Source organism: Ziziphus jujuba, chromosome 1 (genome assembly GCF_031755915.1).
Source record: "Ziziphus jujuba cultivar Dongzao chromosome 1, ASM3175591v1".
Lineage (NCBI taxonomy): Eukaryota > Viridiplantae > Streptophyta > Magnoliopsida > Rosales > Rhamnaceae > Ziziphus > Ziziphus jujuba.
The window spans coordinates 46,728,694-46,744,058 of NC_083379.1; the positions used below are offsets into that span (position 1 = coordinate 46,728,694).

General features: G+C 31.9%; 1 protein-coding gene across 1 annotated transcript; it reads right to left on the bottom strand.

The window, feature by feature from the left end:
* Positions 1-108: 108 nt before the first annotated feature.
* On the bottom strand, positions 109-7,308 carry LOC107409030 (uncharacterized). Its single transcript, XM_016016466.4, has 9 exons — positions 7,027-7,308; positions 6,841-6,899; positions 6,649-6,742; positions 4,919-6,264; positions 2,710-4,115; positions 2,303-2,433; positions 1,378-2,189; positions 942-1,054; positions 109-653 (listed from the first exon to the last, which is right to left on the bottom strand). The coding sequence occupies exons 2-9, from the start codon at positions 6,889-6,891 to the stop codon at positions 347-349; spliced, it is 4,260 nt and encodes a 1,419-aa protein (XP_015871952.3). The 5' UTR covers positions 6,892-6,899; positions 7,027-7,308; the 3' UTR covers positions 109-346.
* Between the last annotated feature and the right edge of the window lie 8,057 nt (positions 7,309-15,365).

Below are 15,365 nucleotides of genomic sequence, written 5' to 3' on the forward strand. Positions count from 1 at the left end.
GAGCAATGAAGAAAATAAGATGACATACTAAAAAGTCCTCGGCTGTTTTATGCTTTCAGAAGAAAAAAGAAATTATATAATAAATAAAATTTTGAAATAAAACTAAAGTAAACAAAATACAATTTTCAATAATCAATATTGTTTGGTGTTGGATCCTCCTCTTTATGGGGCCTAGCTCGTAGGCCTTCTGCAGCAGCCGTCTCTACATCCTCAAGTTCTTCCATGTCTAACATTCCTAGAAAAGGGGAAAAGGATGACCAAAATTTCCTACAATTTACACAATAACTTCCATCCAAAGCACCGTTGCAGATCTACTACATCCAATTTTTCAACAACGAAAAGTATCTCAGTTCCTATTTACACCACCGGTTTGTAAAAGGTTAAGCGACAAGTCTTGTTGCTTTCCACTCAGCGAAGAAAACCATTTCTTTATCGAATCAGCAGCAAAAGATTGACTTGAATTTGCCAAAAACTTCACGGTATCCTGTATTATTGTCTCAAAATCAAGAGAAAGGAGGCCTAGCAAAGCAGTAACCGTCGCAATTTGCACAAGCAGACCTTTCTTGGTACAACCACCACAAAGGAATGTAACAAGTTTACACCTCAATTGTTGAACACCTTTATCTTCATATCCAAATGCATCAACTCCGAGCCTGAAAATTAAAACACATTGTTTAGTAATTTTCTCATAATAAATTATTGAAGACATGGTATAAAAGAAATCCGTATGCCGGGAGAATGCATGAACAATAATGTAACATGTCGCCTGCATCTCGTTCTCCTTCTCTTGTAAACAGTATTGAATAAACAGTATAATATACCTCATAGGTTAACTTATTGTAAACTATTTTGGTAAGACGAAATGATAGATAACAAACAAACAAAATCACACAATTAAATTTGAAAATCAACTCAGGCAAAAAAATTAAACATGGATATACCTTCCAAGTTGACCGAGGAGAATAATAATACCAGAAGTAAAGTTTTCAATTGCACATGATTCCAACAGTTTCAGCAATGAAGGAACAACTTCAACATATGCCCACTCCCAGCCCTGCATTTGAGGACAACAGTCAGAAATTAAGTGACCCAAAAATTTGGTACGATAAAGTTGTAAACAAAATAAGAAAGATAAGGAAAGACCAAATTTCCAATAATTTTATGCAGAAAATTAAACGAGAAGTAAATGCATTCTCGGTGTTATATTCTGAATGTAATTTCAACGTAGAAATGATATTTCAATCCTAAGAAGTGTCAATAAGTCAAGTCTCATTTCAGGGCTTAGCATCATCAATTACCCATTAACCATTAGCACAAAAGAGCAAAAATTTCCTTAAAAAGAGTATGAATAAAAAGGTAAAATGTAGTTGCACATACCATGAGGCATGCAACCAGCTCCACCAATGACAGGAGATCATTAAAGTCATTTAAAGTCACACTGGTGATTGCATCTGATTGATTAGCAGATACATCAGCTTTATTTTCAATGTCAAAATGATTCCTTTCATCACTTAAACTCTCTTCAGCCTTATATTTGTCCAACAGTACCATGGACTTTAACAAATGAACAGGTTTTATCGCATCTTCATGCCCTAAGAGAGCATTAATCTTGAGCTTCTCTAAAAGCAACGACGTAACAGCATCCACAGAAATGTAATCCTTCGAAAATGGGCATTCGTCCGAAAGGCAGAACTTGGTATGAGCATCGCTTATAGATGGAATACAACAAGCAGTATCTGATGAATTTTTTCCCTCAAGATATCTAACTATAGATTTCAAGACAGTCATCATTAAATCATAGTTGCTCAAGCTGAAAAACTTTTCTCCACCCAAATGAGCGAAGATATGAAGAATAGTCAGCACCAATGAATTATTGAATCTGCAAATCCTTAAAATGTTGTAGGATGTCTCACAGATAAAACCAACGCGATCAATTGCTGCACATATTGATGCCAATATAACACTCCCTGCCACCAACTGTTCTGTCGATGCTGGTAGAGAGGACAATCTTATATTTGAGCCATCAAGAGGCATGTGAACTCTTGAATCGCACTCCATCAACGAGTTAGGAGAAACATCTTCATAGACCATTACACTTCCATCTACGAGAAAATCCTCAACTAGACTTAGCAAGTCATCCAAACAACACAGTTTTACAAACTTGCTACTTATCTCCATATCAGACATCACTGTAAAATGAAAAGAATTCATTCAATGAACAAAACTATTGGTTAAAAACCAGATCATGCAAGAATCACATAGAAACATATAAAATAATAAGCCAATCAAGAAATGAACAGACCTGAATGCACATGGCCAGCAAAAGAGTCCAAGCAGGGGATAGACGCCCAATTTATAGAGTTACCAAATTTGGCAAAAGCAGCTGAAGAGAAGTTGAGCAGCAACAGCGAAAAAAATACAGAGACCTTCTCCCTGAAATAAGTCAACCAAACTAATTAATCAACCTCAAATTCAATCATTGACCCCAAAAAACATAATTCCATCATCTGCAGATGGAAAAATAATACAAAAAGTATAAAAACAAAAACTTTATATGATGTCTAATTTCAGGCTAGTAGAAAAATACAAAAAATGATGACTAAGTAATACTTTCAACAGGAAAAACAAAGTGAGAGAGAGAGAGAGAGAGAGAGAGCTAAACAATAAAAAAATTTCAATTCCAAATACCTATGCAATTAATTCACTTACTTTGCTAAAAGTTGTTCTTCTCTCTCAAGAGCAAGCAGAATCTCTCGTACAATCCACTCTGGTTGAGCAACCAAAGCGCAATGTGCCATACAAGTCCTAATTGCAAAATATATCCTAGAAATGCTGCTTCTATCCTCAATATTCTTAGAAATAACAGAGTGTACTAGAATACTCTCACTTGCAGATCTAAGTCCATTTTGAAATGGAAACTTACCCTCCTTATCTCCTGAAATAGGTGCATTAGACATGTCCAATTCCCCACCCAGGCAATCGGATGCTCTCTCCACTTTAGTGGTGTTTCCATTGTGCCCTGGTATGTCTAAAGAACTACTGCAGCATACATACTCATGCATTAATGAACATGATGCTCCAGAGCCACTATAGTTTGATTTATTGGAACCAATTTCCATATTGATCACATCAAGTCCGCACAAGGGTAACACTTTTCCTTCTTTATTTGACAACACTTCACAGAAGGTTTCATTAACTAAAGGTCTACTATTATCCACATTGAACATTTCAACATGCTGAACATCAATCTCAGGAAGCGTAGGGGACAGGGGCATTTCTATTGCTGCCCTGTAAGATTCCTCATCAGCATCGTTATCCAAGCTTAGCAGTTTCATGTAATCACCATCTGCTAGTTCCTTAAAACCTGTCATAGTTTCAAAGTCGCTTGTAACAGAATCACTCATGCCTTCTCTGTTTGCTTCAGCAGTCCCTATCAGATCAATGCCAGTTGGAGAATCCGCATATCCACATATTTCGGTTTCTACTTTATCTCTCCTCTTCTGCCCATTACTGTCACAATCATTCTGCATTAGTAGTTTCTTGGGAAGAGATGCCTTGCCCTTCTTATAAAGCATATCATGCTCAATAGATTCCACTGCATCAAGCATCCTTTTCCTCTTTCTGCCATGCTCAGAGACTCTTCCAACATCACCAGTGCTAACAGGACTTCTAACACTACTTTCATCAACAACAGCCAGATTTTCAGAGCACCTCACTTTGGTATCCTCACCAGACAAGTTGGAAATTGCTGGTTGGAAATTCTCTCCAACCAATTTTGCTGATGTCGTAACAGAAAAGGCACCCTTGTCCTGTGAGCCCACCAACTGTCCATCAGAAAAAGATGCCATACTGGAATTTATTGCATTACTCGTTAACATTGTTCTGGTAGAGCCTCCAAGTAGAGACTCCAATTTAGAATCAATACCTGTAATAGATTCAATACAATTTTCTCCAGACACTTGACTCATTGGTGCAGCATGTTGAAAGGTTTGCCTCAAGTTATCAGAGGGATCAATAGTTGGATGCATAAGCATTAGAAGTTCGTCACGACTTTGTAGGTGCATCAGTAAAGATTCTGAACCATATAGATTATTCATTCTGAACCTTGATAGAGGCTGCAAAGTGCATTACAGAATTCAGTAAACAAACAGGGATGAGTATCAATAATGTTAAATAAATCAGACTGTATAAACAAACCATTCACTTAAAATAAACAAGACAAATTATACTACTGATAAATAATAGGAGTTCCTCATCTTTTACGATTAAAAGGTTGTGCATCTAAACCGATATTATGGAAACATGGGTAACTAAGCAAGTAACAGCAGGCAATAAAAGGTAAAGAAGCAACTCCCAACCCAATATGGCAACCACACTCAGCAGCATTGACGTAATCAAAAAGATAAGATGCTTGCTCTGTGATCCAGAAGATATAATTCAATATAAACAGACCAGGTTATCAAGACAACTAAAGAGAGGGATAAAGGACTTCTTTCTCCCTTATGTGATTGTTTCCTTTTTTGATTGATGAGAAGAAATGTAAATGGGAACTTCAAGCAACTGATTATGGGAACTTCAAACAACTGATTAACAAATATAATACAACTGGTTAACATAAACCTGTTGATGTTTTTCTGCTAATTATTTTAAGACATTCCACGCTTTCAAAATCATATTAAGAGCAGCACAGTGCTCTAGCCACCAGAGTATTATATTAAAATTTATCCAACCAATAAGGTTCAACTTTCATTCACCAAACGTGAGATAAATCAACCAGAAGCACAGTAACCAAATGCCAAAACCTGCATGCCATTTTTAAAGACTAAATTTATAACCGCATAATCAAAACACAAGTAACATTTTTCAAACTGCACATTTAAATAAGGCACTTAAAAAGATTACGAGTGAGGAAACCAACCTTCTCCAGGCCATATGTACCTTCTGTGCTAGGAGATAGAGATTTCTTTAGCATCTCCAGTTGATGAAGAAATTGATCAAATTCGAGCTTCAAGCAACCTAAATTATGTTGTAGGATACTGTTTCTACTTTTTTCCAGCTTTATTACTTGTTTTGCAATCTTTTTCTGCATTTTCTCGAGCTTAAGTTCTTTCTTCAACAGTTTCACTTTCATACTATCAGCATCCATAGCTTTGTCCAGTGAAAGAGCAGATGACTCGACCAATTTTCTAACGGACAAAAATTCATGCATCTTGTTAGATAATTCATCAATCTTCTGCTTGTTTTCTTCTAACTGCCAGGATAAACTATCAGCACGAGACTTCTCTTCCATTGCTTTCTTCCAATTCATTTCAGCAAGCCTTTTCTGTTCTTCTGTTTTCACCATCTCTGCATGTGCTCGTGCTTTTTCCTTAATTGCCTTCTGATTCTCGAGTTGAAACCTTTTGTTTGCTTCCTCCAATTTTGAAGAAAGCTCCAAGACTATCTTTGATTTCTCTGCTTCTCTGCCTACCTCCTTCATAGTTACAGACTTTGCTGTATCATCAGGTTTGGCACCAGAAGCCTCACAGAAACTTCTAGAAGACCTAAGTTTATGTACTTCTTTCTTCAATTCATCAATTTCTTTTTTGTACTCTTCCAATTGAAGAGACAAATTTTCAGCATAGTGTTTTTCTTCGACAGCCTTGTTTTTGTTAGCTTCTGCGAGCTTCCTTTGCTTCTCTGCTTTAGCTTTCTCCGAAGTTGCATGCTTTTTCTCCTTGACTACTTTTAATTTTTCGGCTTCAAGCTTTTTGTTTGCCTCTTCAAGTTTTACTTTTTCAGAACCTAACAACAATTTTGCTTCATCAGCCTCTTTCTTACATATCTCCAACTGATGCCTATATTCCTCAGCTCTCTCTTTTTCAAACTGGACAAGTTTCTTTTCTTCATCAGCCTCACGTTTTTTGTCTTTCATTATTTTTTGTGCTTCAGCGTTTTTTTTCTTCTCCAGTTCAGTCTTTTTCTTTTCTGAATCTGCCCTTTTAGTTTCTTTTTCGATAAGCTTCTTGAGACGGTTGATTTCATTTTCTTTTTCAGAAACACATGCTTGAAGAAGATTCACTTTCCCATTTTGATCCTCAGTATTTGTGTCTTCTTTTGGTTTTATAGACAAAATCTCAGACTTCAAGGAAGATAGTTCTTTCTCCAAAGACACTCTAGCAGACTTCAAGGAAGATAGTTCTTTCTCCAAAGACACTCTAGCAGCCAATTCTTTCTCTTTCTTCTCTTTCTCGATATCTGCCTTTGACCGCTCCTCCTGGCATTCTGCAGTCACAAGATTTTCAGTTGTACAATCACTATTCACACAACACATCAAAAACATAAACACCCATTGGACTCTAATTATACAAGAGACTGAGAAGCACAAAATGTGACTTGTCTTAGAAAATCAAAATTCAAAATATATTCAAAATAAACATATACTGAAACGGACCTTCACAGAACAAAGCAAACTATCTGGTCTACATTCCTGAGAAATCTGGACTAATACAGCAATTAGGATATACTTGAGCTACCAATTGCTATTTCCATCTCTGCCAATGTTTTTAATTCCAAACAATCATTTTGGAAAAAAAATAAATAAATAATTTACAATCTATTAGATTTATTTTTTTATTTTTTTGCAAAAGGAAAAAAAGAAAAAATTACCTTTTTGCTTCTTATCAAGCTGATCTTCGAGGATCCTCACAGCTTCCCGCAGATAATTTCGCTTCTGTTCTAACTTGGAATAGCTGTGCTTCCACTGAAAGCGAAAAAATAGAGATGGTAAATTTGAGACAAAATGCAACTTGAATCAAATAAAATCAAATTTCCAAAAGCACAAAAAAAGAAACAGCGTACCGCTGCACAGCATGGATTGGACGAAGACTGCACTGGTACATCTGCCGCCATTGCTGCGACTTCAGAAAGGAAAAAAGCAAGAGATTTTCGAAATCAGTTTCTCAGCAACCAAACGGATAACACAGAACAGATATACTTAAAACATAAGCAGCTCAGCAAAAGAAAGAGAAAGAGAAAGAGATTTACTAATTTCTATGGGACTTGGAGGAAGTTGTTATAGTTGAAGTGCTTCATCAAAAGAAGCTGAAACTGAAGCTTTAAGATTCCAATCTATAAGACATCAGAAACGAGAAACAGCACGTAAATCACCTCCGTCTACCGCCTAGTTTTTGAATGCTCATGAGAGAGACTGATAAACCCTAGAACTACAAGACTCTCACTGAGTCGACCCGACCCTGATTTTAACCCAAAACTCTTCGTCTTTGGGTTCGCCGGTTAGCCTTTGAAAGCTGATTAGACAGAGAAGAAGAATGCGAGCCAGCCAAATCACCATCCGTTTTGAGTGGGTTGGATTCCAATTTCGTTATGGGCTCAAGGTGACCGAAACTGACTTTGTGGAAGATAGGGCTTGGATCGGTGTACCATATAATGATGTTGTGGAGAACGGTCAAACAACAATGGGCTAGAATATGCCAGGATGCAACTACACTTCCATGAGCCCAAGATGGGCCTAACATAATTGGGCCCTGAACTTGTTAAAATGGGCCTCTGGTACGTTAATTCATCCGATTAAGAAAAAGATGGGCCTATAGTGCATTAATTCAGCCCGCTAGTATAAAATGTATTTCCTAATTCCACTTCCCTTTTTCTCTTTCTCATTTACTACTCATAAAAATATACACGAGAATTAACACAGTATACCCATGATTTTCATATCTCATGTTGGATGGAAATGTCTTAATTATATATTAAACTTTGTGCATGGGCCTTTACGTAATCCACTATTTTATTCTCTTAATTGGGGTCAAAATTTATGAAATGTAATACCCATTCGGTAGTTTTCAAAAAATAAAAAATACCCATTCGGTTAACGTGCAAGTACAGCAAGCACTTCAAACAACATTTCATATTCTTTTTCTTATACATTTGGGTTTGACAAGAAATCTAAAGAAACACATCTCTATGTATAAAGCAAGTTGTATAGTTCCAACAATTAAAAGATGATTTGGATTCAAATTCTAATCATAAATTGATAAAACAAATACTGCATGACAATGAAATTTTAAATGATATATTATCCGAATCTAATCCAAATTCCATTTCTAAGATAAGCGAGCCTACCAATTTGGTCATTCAAATTGAAACTAATCAAGATTGATTATGTTGGAAATGGAGACTGAGTTGAACATAGACTAACTTTGCGATATGGGATTTTAGGTGGTTAGGTCAACCACAAAATTTTGTGAGGTAAGAACTAGTGTGTGTGAGAGACAGAGAGAGAGAGAGAGAGAGAGAATAAGACAAAACACATCCTATTCACTCCTTAAAGCGGACATAACAAGTTGACAAGATCCATTACCCAGTCGTTTCGAAGTCATATTTGGTATTCCATATTCTCTAATTAGTTCACACTTTTGTGTTTACTTTTTCTTTCGGGTAGAAATAGAAGTCCTTGCGTAACCAAACAAGGGAATTTTTGTCGGCTTCAGGATAGATTAGTTCGAGATGGTTAACAAGAAAGAATATCTGATCAAAGTCTCGAATCTCAAAACATGTGGGTAAGAACTTCATTTTTAAATTTGAGAGTTGCTAAATTTGGGTCAGACATTAATTGGATATAGACATAATGGAAAACAGTTCATGTATGAGATCAATAGGGGATAACTTTTTACAGGTTCAATGGATTGACTACTATTTGGACAGTACTTAATTGGTCATGGTCCATACATGTACGGGTTTTGGGTTTGCTCAAGACTTAATTAGGTTTACGTGTGAAAGGTTCATGACCATGCAATTTTGTGGCAAAACCATACTTCTAGAATATATATATATATATATATATATATATATATATATATCTATTTATATGTATATATGAAAGCAATTAATGTCATATATATTCAACATTAATTATTTTGAACAACGCATTCAATATGACTTTTGCAGCAATGAATTCTTCCTTTTTTAAAAAGAAAAAATAAATTTTGGTTTAAAAAGGGGGGAAAAAAAACATTTGGTTTAATTCTTTTAATTTATTTTAGTAAATTAGAATTATTAGTTATTGATACGATTTCAACAACATGACAATTTGTGTGACACAAAAGCCAGTAAAATACATACTGTAATGATTATATATATATATGTAATCTATGTATAAGCTGTGGTATTGGGCTTATTTGGTTGAATTTAGTGTGGTTATAGTTGATTTCTCTTCACCAAGAGAGAAAGGAAGGCTCTATGAGGTGCCTTGTGAAATTGGATTTGATAACGTATACATATGATCTTATAGTAACGTTTACTTGACGTAGAAGGGGTTTTGAAATTTGAATATTGACTAATAATATACATATTTGATGATGGTTCTATTATTTTAAGAAAAAAAAAGACAGTGAGAATTGCGCTTGCTTATCACGGTTAAATTTAATTTATCAATTGTTTTGGTTGGTTTTACATGGATTAAAAAAAAAAATTCTGAATATTATTGAGTTCGTGATAAATTTGGTAAATATATATAAAAATATTACGTTAATAAAATGCATTGCATCTGTCCGTATTTCATATATCTACCTTAATTGATTTTGTCATAAATTGGTTATACTGTCTAAAAAAGAAAGAACTATAAAACTTTGTTTCGAGGAGCAAGAAGGAAAAGAAGATAAAAAGTATGTATATTATAAGACAAAAAGAACGTGAAAAATATATAAAAGGTCTAATTCTGTGCAATTGTTTTTCTTCAGGTTAATAATTAATTAGCTAGGCACTCTGAAAAAACGAGCCGCTGGATAAGAACTACCCCAGTAGTGAAGCAAATTCCAGAGAAGACGTGTAATAAACATGTGATTTAATTTCATGGGGATTTTCAAAACGTGTGACCTGGGGCTCACGTTGCGGTGGAAGTGCGTGTGCATACTGTGTTTGTCACCCCCCCTACAAGACCATAACCATTATTTTTCAAAAAAAAAAATATATATATATATATATATATTATTTTTATTTAAGTAAATTGCAGGCCTTTTCTTTTTCTTTTCTTTTTTTTTTTTTTTTGTTGTTGTAAGTATTCGAACTGTTCCTTTTTCGGCAGTGGATAAAAGAATAGCATACCCACCACATAATTCCCTCAGATATTTGGCAATTCAAATGCTTGGAAATTGGAATTTCTTCTTTCAGAAAAGAATTAAATTGAACGAAAAATATTATTTTTGAGTTAAGAAAGAAGAAAGGCGTTATTTAATATTTTTAATTAGATACAATGAATTAAACTGAAAGAAAAACATTATATTTGGGTTAAGAAAGAAGAAAGGCTTTCTTTAATATTTTTAATTAGATATAATTTATATATATATATATATATAATACAAGTCTGCGCTTGTTGGTTAATTAATCACATTTGCAATTTTCTTATGAATCGCGTGGAATGTGCATATCAGCATATGTCATGCATGGCATCATTTTGTTTGAACTTTTAGTACATGTGTGCTATATACCGACTCATAAAGGTTTTTAATTTTTTATTTATATATATTGGTTCATTTTATCTTTTTCCTGCTAGATTGCAAATGGGATCCACTTAATAAATAAAATAAATCCATGCAAAACAATAAATAAATACCAAGTGGGATCCATTTTTATATACAGTAAAATGTGGTATAAGAATATGTGCAAGAGCCTACCATGGAATCAATAATTTATAGATGAAGAAGGGGGTTAACAATATAAAATGGATTTCTTTTTTTTTCTTTTTTTCTTTTATAATTTTTACGGTAAAGGGAAATGAAGAAAAGAAGAGTTTGTTGAGGGGCCAAATTTTTAGATATTATTTATTCTTTAAATACTTAAGAAATTTATTTTATTTTATTTATTAAATTATTATAGTAAATTAAATAATATTTTAAAACATTAATTATTTTTTAAAAAAACATACTCACGTACGAATTTTATTATGTTTTAGAAAAAAAAATATATGGTAGGGCAAGTCTTACAGCCGAGGTGGTATACTTGTCCAATTAAAAATTGCCAACTCATTAAGATTTAACACATAATTTATATACATCCACTTAATCAATTTAAAATTGATACTTTTTGACTAACAAATCAGTTTGTTTAAGTTTACTATATTTAACATATTCAATTTCCTCATAAAGCATTCTCACCCGAAAAAATATTTTCTTGTAAGGAATACTTTTATTTTGATCTAAACATTTCGTTGTAAAAAAATAATTATAATAAATAAATAAAAACAAACCCTTAACATTTAACAACAAACAATTAAAAAAAAAAAAAAGGAGAGAAGGATTAAAAAAAATATCAAATTGTATTTGACATGCATAAAATACATTTTTTTGTTTTTTTTGTGTATAATACTTGTGCATGATTTTAATACCTACATGTAATACATACATGTATATTATATATAGTGCCCAAGTTAATTTTATTTTGCACAAGCTACAAAAATACATATGTATACTAGTTTTTGTTATGCAGAATAACTTTTCTAATATAATTTTATCTGTTTTTTATTTTTATTTTTGTTTTTAATTTTTTTGACATCTTTCTGCTTTCAATGTAACTGTTTTTTTAAAATATTTAAATTAAGAATATTGGTTAAAAGGAAATTGAATATGGTAAGCATATCAGAATTAAGCAAATTGATTTATTAGTTAAAAAATTATCAATTTTAAGATGATTATATAGATGTATATAGATAATATTTTAAATCCTAATGAGCTAGCAAATTTTAATACGATGGATCTATAGTTGAAGTCGTAGCTTCTTCTATCGAATAATCTTTCTTCTTTTTGTTTTTTACTTTCAATTATAACAAGAATATATTTGTAAATTAATCCAATAATAAAAATAACTGAAAATATATTTTCAAATATTAAATTCAATCAATAGTAAGAAAAATAATTTTTTTTCTTAAAGTATTGTAACCTATCCCCCCCCAAAAAAAAAAAAAAAAAAAAAACAAAATTCGAACGGGAATGGTAAACTCTAGAGTATTCATGAAATATATATATATATATGTGAGTTGATTTTTTGGGTCCACCAAAATAAATGGATTAGGTTTAATTAAAGAGTAGATATAATCGAGTTAGGGTAAAGAATTATTGCAAAGTGGGAATTGTGAGTGAGGATAAAAAGCGGGTCGACTGGACAATTGAAAAGGAATCTCCAGTCAATGCAGAGTCAAATCCCGCGTTTGCTTCTTTTGTCTTTTTGTTCCTACACTTTCTCATTTATTCTACACATTTTTGATAATACTCATTTCTCCTATATTAATATAAAACTTTTTTCTTTTCTTTTTTTTTCTCTTAAGCATGTGTGCAATTAATCCCACAAGGTAAATTATTTAATTAATTAGGCCACACTTTGTTGTCTTTTAGATCCTGTACTTTTATTTATTTATTTATTTATTTACTTTTAATTTGGAACCAAAAGCTTGAAAGTTTTAAATCAAGTTTAACAATTCTCCAACATGTGCTTAGAAGTAAGACCACTTCCCATTTGAATTCTCCTCCAAAAAATATAAAAATATGAAAATAAAACATACTTTTTCGTAATCTTCCTTGACTAAAAAAATTCGTAGTCTACAGAAATATTAATTGGACATGGACATTAAAAACCCGTTTATGATTCATGAATAAGAACGGAGTGGACAATTTTTTAAGGATTCTATTCAATGGACTGACCATTCACAAAATAAATAAATAAATAGAATTGAAAAAAAAAAAAAAAGGTACCATCTAGTGTTCAATTTGGTCAGGGTCTACGGTTGAGTCTTTTGTAGTACCCTTTGTTTTTTTTTTTTTTTTTTTTTAATAAAAAAAGAAAGGATTAGGTATATTGACTTCTGATGCATTTTATTTTGGATCCATGATCTATTCCATGACTTCATTACAGTGACGCACCCACCATCTCATTAAATTTTAACTTTATAATCTAATAATTTATTTATTTTCAAATCTAAAAAACGTGAAAAAAATTTTGTATGTCTATATATATATATATTTTGAAACACTGATATATATAATTAAGGTGTGCTGTGTTTATACAGTATCAAAATTTATTAAAATTATCTCATTCTTTTAACCCATCACTTGACCTAATACCTATATATATATATATATGTGATATAGGTGTACAAAACCATACTTAAAACTTAATAATTTAGTTCCATATTATCTTCATAACTATGAACGACTATTTTCTATGACCACACTTTATACCAAATTTATTATATTCACCTGTATTTACAATTCTAAAAATTACTCATAAAGGTAAAAGAAATTCTGCATAAGTCAATTTTTGCAAAAATAGTAACCAAAATTTTATATTCTTTTACTCTACCAAACACAGTGTCAGCAATTAATTCAAAAACAAAAGTTGTAATGTTTATGTTTTTGTGATTAATTTCCTTCCCGGTCTTCCAATGTGAAAAGACTTTAAATTTTGAATTTTATAATAATATATGTATATATTTATTTTATTTTAAATTTCCACTAGGAAGCGTGCACCGCCAGCTGACTGCTCTATCTTCCTAAGGCACACGTGGGCAACCCCATACATTAATTCCCATTCATTTCGCAATTTGCAAAGTCATTGAAATCTTTAATTTTAATCTGACAGCAATGTTGACAGTGAGAGATGGAACCTGCAGAGAAGGGACCCACATTTTTTTTGTCTCTTGTTTCCAAAAAGTCCAGAATGGCTGACTCTTTCATTTCATGTATCCATTATCTGTTTTTATTTTATTTTGGTAAAATTATGATTAATTAACTGGCCGTTCACTCCGAAGTTAGTTCCTCATAATCAAAATTATAACTATTGTTTTTACTAATTTGATTGAGCAAATGTATAATTCATGGTATCGCTGATTTTTTTAAGCAATTTTATAATTGGAAAATAAATATATTAAATAATGTGATGATTAAAATAAAATTGTAGTACGAAAAGTTAATTTCTGATCAAAGAAGTTGTAATCAGTTTCACAAGGTAGTTGAGTGTAACTTTAGCCAAAAAAAAAAAAAAAAAAGTGGTTGAGCGCAAGAGGAATAGCATAAGGTCAAGTCTTTTAACAAAAGGTGCAAGCGTTTCAACATTCTTAACCTTTTAGAACTTTACAATGGTCACTTGAAACAGCTATTAGAAAACAAAGACCATGACTTTCTAAAATTCCAGGAAACAAAAATTAAAAATTAAAAAAAAAATAAATAAAAAAACAAGTGGATTTGGTTCGTGGATTGAAATAGTCAATTGGCTTCTAGTTCAAGTGTTGGATCAGGTGTGCTTGGCCACATGTAAAGTTGGTGGGTATACACTTCCCTGGCTTGCTTGTTCACATTTCACAAACAAGCCAGCCAATTTTGACATTTAATTTTTATTTATTTATTTGTTCTTTTGGAAGGAGAAGAATTGAAGGACTGTAGAAGATGCATGCATGCTGAAAGAAAAGGATAAAAAATTTGAATTTGCAATGAATTTCTTCACCTTCAATTACCATATTCATTACCCATTTACTTAAAAAAAAAAACTAATATAAAGAAAAATAAAGCTTTTCTTTTTCTTTGTCATTGTCTTTGTGGTACATATTTCATACAAAAAATTATTTTTTTCAGTAAACAGAGAAATAGATAAATTTTGGGCAAAAAGAAAAAGAAAAATAAGTGGATAAGAAAATAACGTCTTTTTTTTTTTTTTTGGGTAAGTGGATTAAAAAATAACTTAGTTAACATGCTCTCGACAGTACATTTTACACTACGCAAAATAGGGTATTAGTCACAATCTTTGCTCTAGCTAAAAATCTACATGTTATAGCTAATGGGTTCTAGCCACAAAAAATGTTATTTTTATGTTATGGCCAGTAACCTGTGATTATAAAATTTTAATCATAATATGTTGTGGCTAAAATTATTTTCAGCTAGAGCTACTTTTGTAGTTGAAATTAATTATTGTATTTGTTGTGGCCAAAGCTGTTTTAGTCATAATAATTCATTGTAGCTAAAAAGTTTTGCCTAATTGATGCTCATTTTTTTCATGGTGTTACTTATGATACAATAGAAATAATAATAATAAACTTTGGCCATAATAATTCATTGTAGCTAAAAAGTTTTGCCTAATTGATGCTCATTTTTTTCATGGTGTTACTGATGATACAATAGAAATAATAATAATAATAATAAAAAAACATCAATTTTTAGAATTACAAATTAACTTACGAATACCTAAAATTTATAATATGTTATACTCAAATTGTCAAATTAATTTTCGTATAAAAGGAGACTATAAAATGAAAAAATATCAATAAATTACCATGAAATTATCTCATTTTTAAAGTTAATAAATTAAAGATAAATATATGCCTTTGA

Coding starts and splice junctions, on each gene's coding strand:
- LOC107409030 (XM_016016466.4), bottom strand. CDS start 6,891: ATGGCGGCAGATGTACCAGTGCAGTCTTCGTCCAATCCATGCTGTGCA. Junction 6,265..6,648: donor GCTTGATAAGAAGCAAAAAG/GTAATTTTTTCT, acceptor TTGTGACTGCAG/AATGCCAGGAGGAGCGGTCA. Junction 2,434..2,709: donor GAAGAACAACTTTTAGCAAA/GTAAGTGAATTA, acceptor GACTTATTTCAG/GGAGAAGGTCTCTGTATTTT.